The sequence below is a fragment of the Semicossyphus pulcher genome, unplaced genomic scaffold, assembly GCF_022749685.1.
Source record: "Semicossyphus pulcher isolate SPU_LCO1_2020_fin unplaced genomic scaffold, fSemPul1.0.p SCAF_4, whole genome shotgun sequence".
NCBI classification, from domain to species: domain Eukaryota; kingdom Metazoa; phylum Chordata; class Actinopteri; order Labriformes; family Labridae; genus Semicossyphus; species Semicossyphus pulcher.
In genome coordinates, this window is record NW_027211715.1 from 5172840 (window position 1) to 5190503 (window position 17664).

Sequence of the window (17664 nt, forward strand, 5' to 3'; positions counted from 1 at the left end):
ATTCAGTTATATATATATATATTAGAATTTAGAATACTCGTTGACAGCCCTAGTACTGAGCCAATTCAATCCAACTCAAACAACAAAAATTCTGAGTCAGAAGCAGCCCTATTACATAACATACAGGATGGTCCATATGTGAGCAATGATGCAACATTTATTCTTAGCACCCAGTTTGTGTTTAATGAATTCTCCCACAGATTCCCGACCGTCTGTGCAAATGTCTCATCTTGACATTTACGCTATCGAATGTAGCTTTTTCTTCAGTGTCTGGCACCTATTGATTACCGTCACACTCTAAATAAAAGTGGATGTTCCTCCAGTGCAAATAGCCACCCTGATAACAGGATAAAGCTGTCCACCATTCATAACATGCCCTCTGACAACAACAGCCTAATTCACCCAAACAGCCTCCATGCGGCTGTAAATAAAGACCCAGTGGGCTTGTTCTGAAACAGGTCATTCAAGTCCTGATCTGCTGGTGGACTCAAAGGGGGGCACAAATTGAATATGCTAATGTGCTCTTCTTGTGTTGCCTTAAATAATGACTGTCTGGACAATGGAAGCCGGAAGTCTCCATTGTTTGTTGCAATTTTCACATTTTTCTTTTTTTTTCTTTTAAATAACCAGATTAAAACCTGGCTTATTTTCGAACTGTTGAACAAATTTAGTCCCTTGGTTAACAGTATATTTGTATAGCTTGACTCAATTGGCTGTTGTAATTTCAGTGGACTTACTCTTTTCTGTTATGTAGCAGCAGTTGGGGTTAGAGAGGACGGATTCATGAGCTTACATAAGGCATTTAAATGTTTAACAACTAGTGCAGCATTGTATGTGAACTTGATGACATCCATCTTCCATTTAAAGCTGCAGTTAGATCACAGTCCACATGCTGCTATAAGAAGAGACAGCAGCATCTGATGGAACTGTCGAGTGTAAGTAGACATCTGTTCAAGACTTGTGCGTATAAGTCTGTATGGTTATACGTAAACAGCTGCATTGGAAAGATTGTAATTAATCGAGGCATTTTTAAAAAGAATGGTCACAATGAATTCAGCAGAGGCAGAGATATCCTGACCTTTAGTCCCTATAATGGGTCAGGCTCCAAAATGCCGGCTCTTGATCTTAATGGTACTTAATGACATCTTTTATGAGACCTTTCACACCTGTTAAATGTCCTCAGCCTTTAAACTCCTTGGCCCCATAAAACACAGATGCATGTTTAAAGGCCTGGACTCAGCAGAATTGGTATAGAAGTGCAAGGAGCAGAGGAAGCAAAATGAATCCCCTGCAATCCCTTTGTCTCATCATGTATAACTGCACTTTGGTGACGTGCAAATTAGTGCCATTGACCAAAACGAGCCAACTTGATGGTGCTGTGACAGGAAATGGAAGACGTTTTTGTGGCTGTGTTGCATCATTAACATTTCATTTCACCTCCTAAATTAGAGATATAAATATAGAGGAAAAAAGTTCCACAAAAAGCAAGTTGGAGACATTTATGTGAGAAGAGTAAATGTCTTTAAATAACCTGGATGAACATTTTGTCCTGTTGGCTATTGAGCTAATTTAATGTGCTGATGAATTAGATTACTGATCATGTTTTCCCTTTTCAAGAGGTCTTAAGTGAGCTCCAAATAAGCTCCAAATGCAATTGTGAGTGACTACCGCAAGCCTGGTCGAGCTTGCTAGGAAGTTGGCGGTAAGCTCGCCATTTATAGGAGTTCATCAGGGTTTTTATCCCAGCAGTATCACTAAGCAGTCCTCTCTGTGATGAGCTAACTGACCTTCTTGTGTTTATTAAGTTAACATTCCAGGATACTAAACTAAACTGACTGATAACAGAAGCATGTTTCTATAGTGCAGGAACACAAAACGACCCGTTACACTTTCCCTATTGATGATATGCAACCATTGTGAGTCAGCAATCAATTATGTGTTCACCTTATAGACAGTTTAATAAATAGTAACACAGAGAGAGGATTCCTGCATAGTGGGTTTCCAATTATGTAGCCTTGGTTTTAATGAAGTCTCTACTTGGTGTGATGCTTCAAAGACTTTGCAGAGTGAGTTAGCAACATGAGGGCCAATTAACGGAGAGAACGGAACACCTGCTGCTGCACAACCTGCACTCTTACCACCAGGACTCCACCAAGCACAGTCAGCAGACACCGCATCAAGGCATCTCTTAAGATCTCAAAATGTAATTTTATGGCACATTAACAGCACAACACAGTTGGGCTCACATTAGGCTCTGCTTCCCCTTCTGCCACTTATGAACTATGCATCCATAAAATGAGTTAGTTAAGAAGTCTCTCACCTCATCAAAAAAAAACATTGACTTAAAGAATAAATGTGTGACAAATATGCTAGAACAAAGTTGATAAATCTGCACTTGATATCACAAGAACTGAAGATAATTGTAGGGGTGTGATTGAAATGAGCTTTCTGTAAAATGAATGAAACTCACACTTTTAAACTAAAATCCAGGAGTTCAGTCTTTTTCATCAGGGTCTGTTTTTAACATTTAGTACTCTGTAATAGAAATTGTCCACCTGTGCTCCACTTTTTGCTTATTGGAGTGTCCAATAATGTGATGTGATGATCCAATAATGTGTTTCCAATGTGATGAAATTTCTTCCAACATCCTCCAATGCTTCAAATACCTCAAATCTGTAGAGCCTAAATGTTATTTAACAACGTTCTCCCTTTGCCAGATGCCAGCTGCCCCCTGTGCAAAATTGTCACCACATCAGAGATGTTACATCACGTAACATTAAGGAAGGACATTATCAACAGACATGCAACTTGATTACACCTAATGCAGAAGCCTCAGCTTTCTGTTTTATAAAGAATACATGCTTTGACTATTATGGTTTTTATATTAGATCAATTTAAGAAGAAATATGGAAACAACCATCTCACAGGCCCAGTTCACCTGGTCATGTGTTGCCCAATGAACACAACACGTAAAGGAATGTAATGACCACTTAAAGAATAAGGGCTTAGGTTTCCAATTTTTTCAAAACAAAGAAGGCTCAAATTATTGTTTTAAATCATATCAGTTTAAACAGGATTATGCAAATAAAGATCTTTAGCACATAACTGAGGGAGGTCTGTTTTTATAGAGCTAACAGCAGAGACTTTGGATTAACTTTCCAAATTAGAAGAGCTTGTTCAGGAAGTTTAAGAGGAGGAGGTTTCTTCCAATTAAAAAAAAATCTGAAAAACATTTGCAGTTTTGCATTTCCAAGGACTTAAAAAGCTATTAAGGCTAATGCTGCAAGTTAAGTATTCATAAGCTATATGTGAACTCCCGTGCTATTAATCCATGGACCAAAGGATGAACACACCTCCCACACAGAAAGTATAAAAACTTCCAACTAACACTTCTTGCAAAACTGAATAAAACACTAAGTTGTCCATCCAGCCCTGAAGCTGTGTGCCAAGCAGCCAGGTAAATCTACTGCTGGTCACTTGGCGCGAGGCATCGTGGAATACCCTTGAGGGCTTGGCAGCCAATCAGAGCATGGCAGTGCTTTCTGCATGGGCCCGACTCCCACTCACAAGGAGCGGATAAAAATAAAATGGTGCTTGTCATGCCTTGCCTTCGCACGACACCAGGATGAGAGCCCGGTATGATGGAGAGAGGAAGATATCTAATATTTAGAAATGAATGGAGTAAGAGAGAGAATCAAGTGGTTATTTATGATCGTCCATGCTGAGGTAGAAGAACACACAGAGACCTGGAGAAGATACAGGACAGTGGGAGGGATATGGACTCTTGCATCTGTGTACTTGTTTATTCATAGTCACAGCAGCTGGCATACAGAACTCGACAGGAGAAAGCCAAACAGCAGATGGCCTCCAAATGAATTTCCTTCAGTCTAAGTTAACAAATTACACAAGCATTAACAAATCAAAAGCAACTGCCAGCCTCAGAGCAGTGAAAAATGTTACTGCAGACAAACTTCATACTTTCAGTGCTTCTTGTTTACTTCACCCAAAGCCTTCACCCTAAATAGGAGATGTTTATAACCATGTAAAAGATCAACAAAAGGTCTAAGAACTGTTGTGTCCCTGGATGTAACTCCAATGAGAGGAAATATAAAGATCTTGCATTTTTCATCTAAGCAAATCCCAAAAGTGAGCCAGAATGAGCTCCCTGGATTCAACCATTAGATGTGAGGCTGCCGCAGGCAAACTGTGGGCTCTGCTGCATCATCACATACCTAGTGTGTGGAGCGTATATCAGCCTGTTCTGTGTCAGTTTAAAAGGAGAAAGAATCACCTTCTTTAACATGAAATATAGTCAAAGCTGGCAGTACAGATTCTAACTCAACAAAATACATAATGTAGCCTAGGCAGAGGACTAACCTTTAGATAAAGTTTTTTAGTACTTTTTTTTTTACTAAAGCCGGGCTACACTGACATTTTAAGTTAAAGATGTGGACATGACCTAGCTGACCTCAGTCTCTTCAAGCTCACAGCGGTCTGAAGACCCTTCAAGCTGTGTTGTTTCTACCATTCACAAGGAGAATCCACTTGGAGTTGAGTGCCATTTCAAGGATGCAGTCAAGCTCAAAAAGGAAAGGGATAAAAATCCACTGTTGTTTCACTGCAGACAGGTACGACTCAATTGGTAAAGGAAAAAAAAAAAAGTCTTGGTTCCCAGCGATTAATCCTAAAAACTTTGTTGATCCTTTGTATTGCAATGAAATGAGATTTTAAATAGGCCTATAATTGTACTGAACTTCAAAGACCCCCTGACTTTACATATCAGCTTCCAGTCAAAATGTTCATTTTTGCAATAATTTGGTTAATGACCAAAAACAATGCCATTCTTCAGTACTTGCTGTACTTTAGTCATTAGTGCTTATGCTGCTGACGTTAGCAGTTAGCTCAAAGCACTGCTGTGCCAAAGTAAACCCTTACAGAGCTGCCGTTCCGACTGTACAGTCTTAGTCCTATTAAACTTCTGAAAGACAATGAATGAATGAATGAACCCAGGAAGTAATGGATTTAAAAAGATCTATTCAAGTTTGTCGTCTGGCAACATGAACGTAAACTAACCCATGACAACTGATCAGAATCTGATATCAACAAAAACAGACATAAAATATGATTTGCAGAGAGATATAGTGATGGTATTAAGAATCTGGGAAGCATTCATTGCTTTTAAAATGTGTGTCACATGGACCGCACCTGCTGAAAAAACTGCAAGATGAACTCTTGCCAGGACACGTCCATTTACCAATACCTCTGAATAATGGATGAACATGCTTTCAAACTCGACAAAGGCTGAGTCTCCCGTGCACACATAAAGCACTCAGGAAGCCATTTCAGCTCTTATGCACTCTAATAAGGCAGTTGACGTTACTAAAGGCAATGCCAACACACACACACACACACACACACACACAAACAAATACATACAGAGTAAGATGACACAACCACCCAGGTGTGACCCCAGTTCTGAAATAGACCTATATGAATCTTGTGGTGTTTGTGATTGCCTGGGGAAAGAAGATAGAAGTCATATGTCTTTGTTGGAGGCCAGAGGGCTTGAGACAAAACAACTCGACGTTTTAATGTTTAAATTTGATTCCAGTCTCGCAGGGCAGAGGGCAGCTGGAGGCTGGAGGAATGAAAACAACATCCTTTGAGAGAAAAGATTTCCACTCCTCCAGCCGTACAGTATGTTACACTACATCTAATGTTGTCTGATACACTCGTGTTCTCAGTGGGGAATACAGTAGATAAAAACCATAATAACATTATACACTCAGATTAGCATTAGTGGGGTTATCTAAAGCAAATATAAAAAAATCAGGCTGACTAATAATAAGTAAATCCCCTAATTGAAATTATAAACAGGTGTTGAAAGTGCTTAACACATACTGTGAATATGTGGTACCAAACTCTCATCATCCATGGTCTAAGAGGGAGGAAACACATGCTTAATCTGCATGTGTTGTTAGCCTCTCTATTTAGATTATCTATTAAAACGTTGTTTCCTCTGCAACATCAGAGACCAATACCTATTAATTTAACATCAGCAGGATAGATACACCCAATTACCTGTCATTCATTTTAATAAAAATCAATTTGACCACGTTATTTCCAGCTCTTTCCATATCATCCTCCTGGCAAGATGATTTTGTCCAACGTCCATTCTGCTAATTAAATGCTGTTAAATGTGTGTAATAACTTGCAACAACGTACACTCAACAGGAGTAAAAGTGATTGACTCATTAAAACATGTTTTTTTCACTAGCAACACATTATTACATTTTTCAATCTGTTGAACACTAAATGATTGCGTCAATAATGCAGTCTGGAATATTTTAGGGAGACCTGCTTTAAATGTCAAAGTAACACTTAAATATGCAGCAATGCAGTAAGAATAAACAGAAAGTACAGGTAGACTTTCATTCTGTGGGAAACACTGGGGTAGTTAGGTCACCTTCCAGCTCAAACAAGAGAAAAAATACTGAGAACTTTCTTCATACTAATAAGTTACCAATACTTTGTTGTTTGACAAACACTGTGCACATTGGACTGTGATGAATATATCATCTGGTAATAATTCACAGCCCTTATCTACTGTTAATCAACTGAAACATCATTATCCAGGCGTCCGTGAGGTGTAATTTCCTTGACTGATGTAGTATTAACGAGTGGCAGCACAGGTATATGGTAGGTTAATATTGACTCAAGTGCAGTAGTGCTAACCATGCAGTTTGATTCAGCTTTTATTATTTCAGGTGGTCATTTGCACGCCTTCACCCTCCGAGTCATGTAATTAATGTATCGCTAGAATATACTGCCTAATTGATTTGTAAATCAAGCTTGTTGAAACCAGTATTGACTGTTCCAGTTAATGCTAACAATGAGTCAATGTGTAGCACAATAAGCCATTTAATCTTCCATCAGGAGTACTCAACACTGTGGGTTGTTTGCACTACACTCTTTCCATCATGACACGTCTGAAACTGCCATATCAAATAGCCTACACTGCACATCATATCTGGTCTTTGACCCACTGACTGGCATAAATTGCATTAAGGCATTTTGTTCAACAAAATCATTGAGAGAAGAGTTAAAAACCAAACAAGCAACAGAACCTTTAGGCCTGACAGAAACATAACATATGCATCCCAGTGGAGTCTTTAATCCCATTTTCCAGATCTTGGCAAACAGCCAGGACGATAAATATTTTGCTTCTGAGTGTACTGGGAAACTAGTGGGTCAGACTGACTTGGCCTCATCTTTTGATCAAGGTTCCATGTAGGGCTGCAACTGAGGCTTTTTTTTTTAATTATTAGAATTCATCTGCATTTATCAATAATATTCCTTGATGAATCATTTATCATATTAAATGTCCAAAAAACTGTGAAGATGCTCAATACAGTTTCCAAAAGCCCAAAGTGACGTCAAATGCCTTCTGTTGTCCACCTAACAGTCCAAAGCTCTTACTATGCTCTTAGTTTAGGACCATGTAAAACAAAGACAAGAAGCCAATCAGTAAATCTAAATTAAATAATAAAAGAAATAACTGAAACGATTGATCTGGCTTCAAAATAAATATGTCTTTCAAATATTTCTTCTAATTGTTGCCGCTTTAGTACAATCAATCACGCTTTTTGTAAATTTCAAGGTTCAATTATCTATCAGGCTATCATCCTCTATGTAGATTTGCAAGAAATTACATTTTTAGCCAATTCATATTAAAAAAACATCACTGTCAAATTTGGGAGACGTTTTTTAAAAAAGATCTGTAGAGAAAAAGCAGAGAGCAGGAGTTTTGTACCATTTAAAAAACCTTATGAATGATCTTAAAGGTTTCAGTCCACTTGTATAACAGGCCTCTAATATTACCATAGAACAAACACAGAATGCTATTTGTCAAATAATTCACTTACTCATGTAAATATCCCTGTAATTTATTTGGTCAAATGCCAGACTGGGACTTAAAAATGAAGTGTAGCCTGATCTAGTTTTGCTGAAAGCTGCAACACATCAGGAGTGGTCATCCAACGCTATCGTACGGCATCTCTACCACCTGTTTCTCTGCAATATGTTATGTAGTGATTCATTCTCAGTTAGATGATAAAACTCTCCCGACTATGTTAAACTGGAGTGATGAATGTTCAGCTTCCCTTCACTCCATAAATCTCTGCAGGATCTTCTGCATGGCGCTCACACTTGGCATCTCAGTGAGACAGTTTATTCTTAAAGTCAAATCTACTGTGTTGAACAGTGCTGATTAAAAACACGAACCAATATTTTTTTGAAACAACAGAAACCCACTGAACATCATACCAACATTGCACCACAGAACTGCTAAAGCAGCCCCATAATGAGGGCTCATCTGGGGAGCTGTGGAAAGGGTAAACACTGATGGAGACCTGCTGAACTCAGTGAAGTGTCACATCCCATGCTGCGTAAATGACAGCTTTTCTCCACAGCAGGGATTTTATTCACAGAGCTGTTCTGGGATTATGTTTAAATGGTATTCTCTGTCTCTCTCCTTCGAAAGATCTCACATTAAGCAAGAGACCAATCTATTTCTAAGACACACAATTTAGGGAGACTGGTCGGCAAATAGTCTCTGCAGCTGAATGATGAGGCGCTTTAAAAGTTCCGAAATTTATTCCTAAAGTTTTCTTTCAACATTTCTTGTAGGAAAGCACCAACTCTTGCTATTTTATCCTCACACTTTGTCATCAGATATTGTTTCCAAAATCTTCCACTTGCTCACAGCGGCGCAGAACTGAAACAGACATATTCTCTACATCAATGCATGGGAAGCAGACAGATGTGCAATCCTGTTTATAAGTGTATAAGTAAAGCTATGCTTTCTCATGGGCCTTTGGGCACACGCCCACTCAGCTGTGCAGCATATGTATTGACATACATACATATTATTGTATGTAAGATTTTTGGCATCTAAACTTTTCTAAGCATCTTCAGGTATGTGCTCTGATTTGGGTCATCCATCGAGAAGTACCAGTTTTAATTTGAATTTTGTTAGTTCAACATCTGATGTATGATAAACGGCATTGCTGTCTGTAAACTTTACAAACCGAGTCCTGGAGCCAATTATTTGGTGGAGGTCTCCTCCTCTCCAAAGCAAACTGATATGGTAATTAGATTTCCACCTTGTTTTAGGTTAGCTAGCATTGCTTGCTTCAGTGTTCTTTATCACCGAATTGTCCTCAGAGTGATCTCGACCAAATCGGTGAGCAACACTGAAAGCCCTCAACCCATCCTTCTGGCATAGCTAAAGAACAGATAAACTATTTTCAACTGTTGAGTATATAAATGTGCCAGGCTAAGAAAAGAACACATAGTCTGAGACATGTGTTCTCGCCCATGGCTGGAGGGACTGGCCTGGTGTGTTGCTGGGATTGGTGTCTTTGATCAATTACACCCATTAAAGGGCAGCTGAGCCGATCAATAGCAGATCAAAGCTGTCAGGGAGTTGTTTCCCCCAATCCATCAGAGAAGAAGAACACTTGCCGGGAAGACGCGATGGGATGTGAAATGAAAGAGACGACCAGTTATCTCTAGATGCAGCTAGATTACCGAATGTTTCTGCTCAGGGAATGTGGGCTGAACTCCCAGAGATTTCAATCTTGAAGTCAGTATCGACAGACTGTCTTCAAATCAGCTCATTCAAAAAATCCAACAATACGAAGGTCTGGTAACTCTATATACTTCACAGCTTGTGGGCTGTGCCACACTACAGGAATCAGTTTCAGGTTTATGTGAGAATGTTGGGACATCCAGTAAGTAAGACCAACCCTGAAGTTAGCATCGCCCTGGTTCAATCAAAAAAAGCCAAATTAAAACACAAAATTAGATTTTTGCATATTGCAGAAAATAAGCTCTGTGGCAAACAAAAATGTATGATACATGTTTCCTTCTGCAAGATAATCCTCACAAATAAACAATACTATTAGGATTTTGAAAGTGAAAATGCAATAGCTACCAGCTAATGTTAGGCTGTAAACAAATGACTCCACCAACACAAAACTTCACCATCACCACTAATGGGATTCCCTTGAAAACACTGTATGTTCTTAAATGGGCATGGTTTTGCACGCCTTAAGGCAGCGCCCCCGTGCAAACAGCCATATTTGTAGGGCCACTTCACTTTCAACCTGTTCATGATTGTTGACAACACCATTAGTCTCACTTAGCCACTTGTTGGTAACTGCCTTTATTTAAACATGTAAAAGCTTCGACATTCACCAGTTCAGTGAAAGTATCTGATTTATTTTGTTTTGTAGCAAAAAAGGTGAAAATCGTTAAGCTTGTATTAATCACCTTATTTCAGACATCTAACCAAAACTGCATTCAAAAACCCTGTTGAATTTTAGAGAGGGTTAGGAAAATGCATTAATGCTAACTCACTTCCAGTTTCCATGTCTAATTCCCTGCAGCACTCTATTTATGGGCAACATCCTCTCTCCCAGTGAGTGTTTCTAAAGAGGAGCTGGTGAGGTTCAGCAGACGGAGAGAGAGTCCAAAAGCACCAGAGGGCTCACCAGTCAAGCTCTTTGACCTGCCCAACTCTGCTCTAACCTGCAAGCTTTGCCAACTGAACTCACCTGCTCCACCATCCACACACCTGAGGCTATTTCCAAACCACTGCATGTTCTAGCACAACAAGCAAAGTTTAGTTTTGACTAATTTTCAGGATATTGTGGTTTGGTGTTCTCTATGATTTCAAAACCCCAAAGGCAGTTAAAAGGTGTTGTTTGTTGGGTGTGGTATCATATTATCCAGGTCCATTTACAACACAGCACCAAACAAAGCATGTGTGGTGCTGCAGCTGCAAAAACATGCATCTGATTCATCGCTCAAATCTCTTTAAACATGACCTTTAATCATCAAGGCATCAAAGAAATACTGTACTTTGTTCCCTTCAATTTTCATAATGAAATACTACTTTTGTCATTTTCCTATTGTTGGTGAAAGAAGCAGGGATAGAAAAGACAAATAAAACACACCAGCCTACATGAAAATCACAGCATTGTTCTCAACACATTTTGTTTCCAACCTGCTCTGATTCACACCAGCAAGATTTTGTCGTTTGTCTCAATTTCTATGAGGAAATGAGTGCACATACAGGCTCCACATAGCCTATTTATCTACACCAACCTCCGGAAGTAGTTTCTGGAAGTCAGTTCCAAATCAAACTTACCACTATTGAGCAAAGTCTTTATATATGACCAAATATAATACTGTACATCAATATAAACTGAAAGATAAAAAAAAGTGGAAAATCACACCTTTAGTCTTTAATGGTCTAAACCCTAGATTGTATATAAAGATATAGGCCATATTCAGTTATTTGAGGGAAGGGTGATAAATTGATTTGACCAAATATTCCAAATTTATGTTTAAGGATTTTCACTTTAATTCGGGTAATTACTGTAGAGTGCCACCACCGCGTCTCTAAGTTAGAGTAGTTCAAAGTGGTTCAAAGAAAAGAGTTCTCTTCAAACACATCTATAAAGTCAACATTGCAGCACTTGCTAGCGCTTAAAAAGGAGGAGTTTGTATGACAAAATGGCTCTTCAGACGTCTGGAAGTGGTTTAGTTTTGCAGCTTCCGACCTCAAGCAAACCACTTTAAAGTTTGTTCAAAGTCTGGCAACTTAGAGCAGCAACAAAACTAATTCCAGCATCTCAAATATAAGCACACAGCCCATAGGTGACACGGCGAGTTGCACAAAGCAGCAGCCAGAAAACACTAAAGAGCAGGTACCATTAGCGGAATAGTTTCCCCGTTGTGTCCCCTATTAGAAGAAGGGACCCCGGGGTAAAACATTTAGATGCAGTGACACTTCACGTCTCCAAAGATATGGTGCCAGTAGAAAGTGTCAGCAGCAGGATTAAATTATATAGTAGCGAGTGAGTGAGCAAAAGAGAGAGACTTGCGTATTTTTGCACAACAACACCACCATAAAACTCTGATCAGCCTGCTGCATGCATTACAAAGAATAGAACTATCTTTGTCTTTGCTTTAAAGAAAAGAAAAGATTGTATTTTTAGGCCGAAATTGCCCAGCCCTAAGTTATATATTTATATACAGACAATAGTTTACACCAGTGGAGAAAGAAGTGTGACTTGGCTTCTCTTTGCCACAGTATTTTGACTCTGGCCTCTGCTTATCATCGAACCATTACTGTATAGAAAGCTGCATGTATTAGATATGTGAATGTGTGTGTAACTATGTCGTATCTCTATCTGCATCTGTGGTTTCACAGCCTCGGTGAGGAAATGTGTCTGTTGCTCCATGCCCGGGCAAGCCAAAATTCAGAGTTTCATTTGCTCAGAAAGCTGCTCCCTGGAGACACAAACAGTGATTGATGCATTAGACAACCAACTAAACCCGACTTTGAAGCATATTGCTCGGGTGATTCAGCAGTATTTTGAAGCCAGCTCTACTTTGTGCGATGGCAATCTCAGTTGTGCAGTGAAAGATGGGAGATGGCATTTTGATTCAGTGAGCAAAATCTCACAGCAGCCATGCGGATGCATCTACCAAATGTATTCCCATCTGTTTGTCTGAGGTGAATTGAAGCATGCAGCAGGGGGATTACCTCCAAACAATTAGCTTTTACAAACTACCATGCAGCATTGCTCCTTTCAAATCGCCCTGTGGCAAAAAGTCTATGACCCAATAAATGCAGAGAAGTAATGAAAGGTGTTTAAACAATGACGTGGTTGATTGCTCTGAGGCTAGAACTTGCAAAATGCTGTTTCCACCAGGAGCGTGGGCACACAGACTTAGAAACAGCTGATTGGCCTGCTTAAAGCCTTTAGCTTTGTCAAGGAAGTCTTTAGCCAGCCTCCTTTGTACCGGCAGTGTAAAAAAGACACCCAAAGACGTATGCAGGAGGAGAGACTTCCTGACAGCTCATTTAGCATTCTGCTTGCTTCCACCCACTTAATCCGGAGCCCCCACCTCTCTGACGTTGGCTTATTCTTTTATGAAAAACAGAACATCATGCCATCTTTCCCTTTATAGACACATTTTTCAAGCACTTCACAGTACACAGGAACAATCAACCCAGAAAGAACAAGTAGTCTTTTTAACACAGCCTCAGTTCTTATGCCCCTGTTCTTGACACACTTGAGTCCAGTCGTGTACATTAATAAATGATAGTGGCAGAGCTGACGGGATTCACGCCCGCCTGGGCACCAGCTGCAATTATAGCCGACATGTCAGATAGACACAGCTCCACCGGAGGAGACGACCCAATCAACCACGAGGCTGGCTGGCGCTGCCTGACACTGTCTGGATGAGCACTGGTTGACAAATAAAGTCCCCTCGCTTGCACTGACTTCACTCCTGCAGAGTGGCTGGGACCCTTCAGAATACACCTGCAGGGTCTCCGGTGGCGTAAGACTTCAACGACCCCCACCATTTTATCAAAGATGCTACAGAATGAGGCCAACCAAAGCATCTTAAGACCTATTCGCAAAAGGTGTACCACAAGTGTATTGATTCTCTGAACAAAGGTACCATATTCTGATTCAATTCAGGAGCCTGCGATCAATAGAAAATGAAATTACATGCCCATCCAACTCAATCAGTTACATTTAGCTATATGAACTCACAAAAAGCAACTAAAATATGACTTAAGAAAACTGTTACTGAACGAAAACCGATCTATTCTTTTTAATAAACAGAAATCAAAAGTAGACCTACCTACATTCATTATAAAGTGTTACATTTGTCATGTTTATGTGCAAAACTCAGGCTAGCATGAGGGTCCATGTCGTTTTCTTCTTTTTCAAATGCCACGACAAGTTTGTTGTGTTTCCTGAGTGTTCCATCTTGTAATGGTATTGTTTGCACTTGGCATTTGCTTTGTCTGTTCCAAATATTTCCACACTGTTGAGGATTAGTAAATATTACAACTCTACCGACATATCAGTCGGCCGATACGTTGGTCGCCACATCTTGTTTTCACTTGTATCAATGATATTGAATTGTTGAACAGATATATCGATTGATCATTCCTATTCCTACTATTCACGAGGGACTAGGATTACCTTGTCATACTACCAACTAGGTTGTCTCTGATCTAAATCCTGTGTGAAATCTTCCATGTCTGTATGTAAATTTAAAAAAAATTGTTTGCCAAAATCAAAGGTCATGTGATAAAATTAGTCCTACAAGAACTGGCATCCCAGGAATTTGTGGTGGTATTTATTGTTTTGTGAGGATTTTGGTTTTCTCCTTCCTATTTTTCAGCATCTCTTCAGGTCGAGAATAATAGACACTGGGTTGGCAACTATGAATGGACGCTTTCAGACCATTTTGGGTGCAAATTTATGAGATTCATGTTACTACACAGAATGGAGACAGATTCACAGAAAGAGCGAGCGCGTGCATGGCAGCATGCGGTCAGGAATGTATTTTTGTCTAACCTGCAAGGTTTTATTGGGCCAAAGGTTTTGCTTGCAAATAAAATTTTACAGCTGTTCCCATCATTACTATACAGTGGTGAAGTCAGCAGTAATTATGGGAAATGCTGATTCTGTGATCCTGTGTTACCTATAATTAGAGCACTACACAAATCCATTATGTTGTATTATTGCAATAGAAAGACAGACATACAGACAGACACACATTATTACATGTCCTAAGCATTGACAAATGAAAAACAATCCCAACTTTAAAGGAATCTAATGTTGCATCATTATGCAATTTACTTAGGATATTTCTAAATTAGTATATTTACTAAGTGGCCCAAAATACTTACGATGGCAGATGATTATTTGATTAAAGGGCTTACTTTCAAGGTATTACTCTAAACATTAAAGAGCATAGATTCCACCACAATTGCTGGACTGTTGACTAACTCCAGCATACTTAGTGAAAATGATGAGGTAAAAGAGAGAGGAGGAATAAAGGGAGCTGCAACAAACCTAAAGAGCACCTAAAGGGAAGACCTTAAACTTTTGTATTACAGCCAGCTGCTCATTCAACATCTAGCTAAATGAAAAAGAGAGATAAATCTTATTTGATGGGTAAATCATTGAGGATTACAGGAGGCCTGAAAAATGATTTACATAACCTCCTAAAAAATTGTTCAACAATGAGATCAATTTATTGTCCTCTGCCATTTCATTCTGAAGGCTATAAATACATTTTTAATACTTTTACTAAATAATAATGTTATTAATAATACCAAAACTTATACCTTTGTGATTAACTGATTACAATGCACTTTCTGATATTATGTTGGTGCAGCCAAATGCCCTTTGACCTGTTGCTCAGCACTTTATACAATAAAATGGCCCAAGAGCAAAGTCAACTGACAGGCCTTTGTTTGTATATCATATCCAAACTATAACTTATTGACTTCTATTTAAACATGCAAGCTCTGTGACAAGATAGAGAGGGAAGCTTTGTAGGTTTCGAGTAGGGCTGCAATTAACAATCTGCCAGTCACTTTCCTAATTAATTGTTAGTTTTTTGGTCTATAAAATGGTGAAACAAATTTCTATTAGTGCTCAAATGTTTTGAGTTATTTACATTAAATGAGCTTAAATCAGAATTTTTTTCTTGAAAATAAATTACTCAAAAGATTAATTGATCATCAAACTAGTTGTAAATTACTTTCATAGTTGACAACGAAAGCATTAAGCGTTGCAGCCGTAGTGACAAGAAGTAATCTGAAGAATCCCATTAGCACCTTTTAATTGCAAAACAAACTCCTTAATGCACAGAAAGCCATCTTAACTAGTGCTAATTTCTTTATCTAATTTTTGTCCTTCATTGATTACCTATAGATTTTTGTAGTAATTGATTACTGTTATCTAACATTAAAATGAAAATGACTATTATGTCTTCATGTTTTGTCATTGCAACAGTCCAAAACTTAAATGATTCAAATCTGTCACTATAAATCAGAGAATGACTGGTATTTTTTATTTACTTAAATCATGATTAATCCATTATTGCTGGCGACTGATTTGGTGTTGATTTACTAATCAATTAATTGGATTGTTTCAGCATTAGTCTTAACAATGAGCGCTGCAGGGCATCATCAGTTGTCAGTGTGCATTGTCAGGATTCCTTGTTTAGTTAAGGCATCTCAGTGTTCAGTGATAATCCCTTGAGCCAGTGCTTGGTTGTACATGATTTATGTATGTTATGCTGTTGTCAATGGAAAAATATACGATGTAATGCATGACTCCACTATACTGGTTGTTCAGTAGGAACTACTGAAGGGCTGAACCATGACTAATGGTGTTAATTTGGCTGCTCAAGACCTCTGAATCAGACCATAAACAGACCTGCCCTGTTCAAAAACACAAAGTAAACCTAAAAATTCAAATCATGTCTCAGCCAGCTCGATGTAATCTCATGGAAAGCTATGTTGTTGCCTCACAGAAAAGGAGAAGCCTTTGAATGTCTGAATGTGAGGGTGTGTGGGTGAGCAAAGCTATGGATGGAGGAGGTACAGATAAAAACAGATTAATCAGAGATGAGTTTCCGCATTAAATAATAATTATAAGAGTTAATTAAACACGTCATCATGAAAGATCAGATATAAAGTGAGCCTCAGCATGCAAACTGGATCAACTCCAGGGCAGGGACTGCAGCCACACAAGTTATCTCATCGCTACTGACAACCTGGGTGTGTCTCAACACACAGGAATATTTACCAACTTGTATCATCCACAGCATCAGACTTGAGCCAGCACACAGTCTCACTACATGCAGTACTGTTGCAGCATAAATGCTTATAGCTAGTTCCGGATGTTTTAAACTAATAGAGAGATATTTAAACATCATTAGAAGCTCTGTAATTACTCTATTTAACTTGAAGACTGCAGGCTACAATTCACACACTCTGGTCCATTGTGTGAAGCCTCACAGGCTGGTAATTTAATTAAAATAATGCCCTCGCCTCTCCGCCCTCACTCCCACAAACCAAAAACACACATTAAATCACTTAAGACGTTTTCTTCTTCTACGGTTTAAATTTTAGAACTCTAAAAGAACGCATAACCGCCAGACAAGCTAGCTTCGAAAAAAACGAATGAACTTGCTAACTGGCGAGCAGGTGCAACGGGTTCACTTGAAACACGACCAGAAATGAACTTCTCATGAGAATTAAAACATTTCTTACCACTTTGCTCCCCCAGAAAGACGAGTTTGAATTTTCTTAAAGGGTTCCCAAAGTCACTGCCCACGGACATTTTGAGGAGGAGGAGGAGGAGGGGGAACTCTGGACACCGGAGGACAGTCTGAGTGTACTTCTATGTTCCCACTCGAGTTCGCTGTTTGTCGGTGAAGATGCTGGGTGGAAAAGGAGATGTTGCTTTCCGCTCTCCCTCTCTCTCTTCGTGATGGGAGCACACTGCTGCTGCTGCACCGGTCCGTGACGCTTCGGGTGATTTTTTTCCCTCTCACCCGAGGCTTCTGCGCATGCGCGGCCTCTCCTCGTTCTCTGTTCAACTGACAGCCGTGAAATAAAATGACGTCATGCGAGTAGGGAGAGGCAGATATGTAAGATGTGCTGCTGGGCTCTGGTTTCATCTTTGTGAAAGAACTTATTCTCCTTGTTCAACATAAATCCTAAAGATCCACAGCACACAGTTTTGTACTTAAGAAAAATAGACA

General features: G+C 39.2%; 1 protein-coding gene across 2 annotated transcripts in view; it reads right to left on the minus strand.

Moving 5' to 3' along the window:
* rab6ba (RAB6B, member RAS oncogene family a) overlaps positions 1-17438 on the minus strand; it is a 60728-nt gene extending 43290 nt beyond the window's left edge. For both annotated transcript variants that reach the window (XM_069679730.1, XM_069679729.1), the window contains exon 1: positions 17171-17438. In XM_069679730.1, coding sequence (XP_069535831.1) covers positions 17171-17240 — 70 coding nt within the window. In that variant the 5' untranslated portion in view covers positions 17241-17438. The remainder of the gene's footprint in view (positions 1-17170) is intronic.
* Positions 17439-17664: the final 226 nt, after the last annotated feature.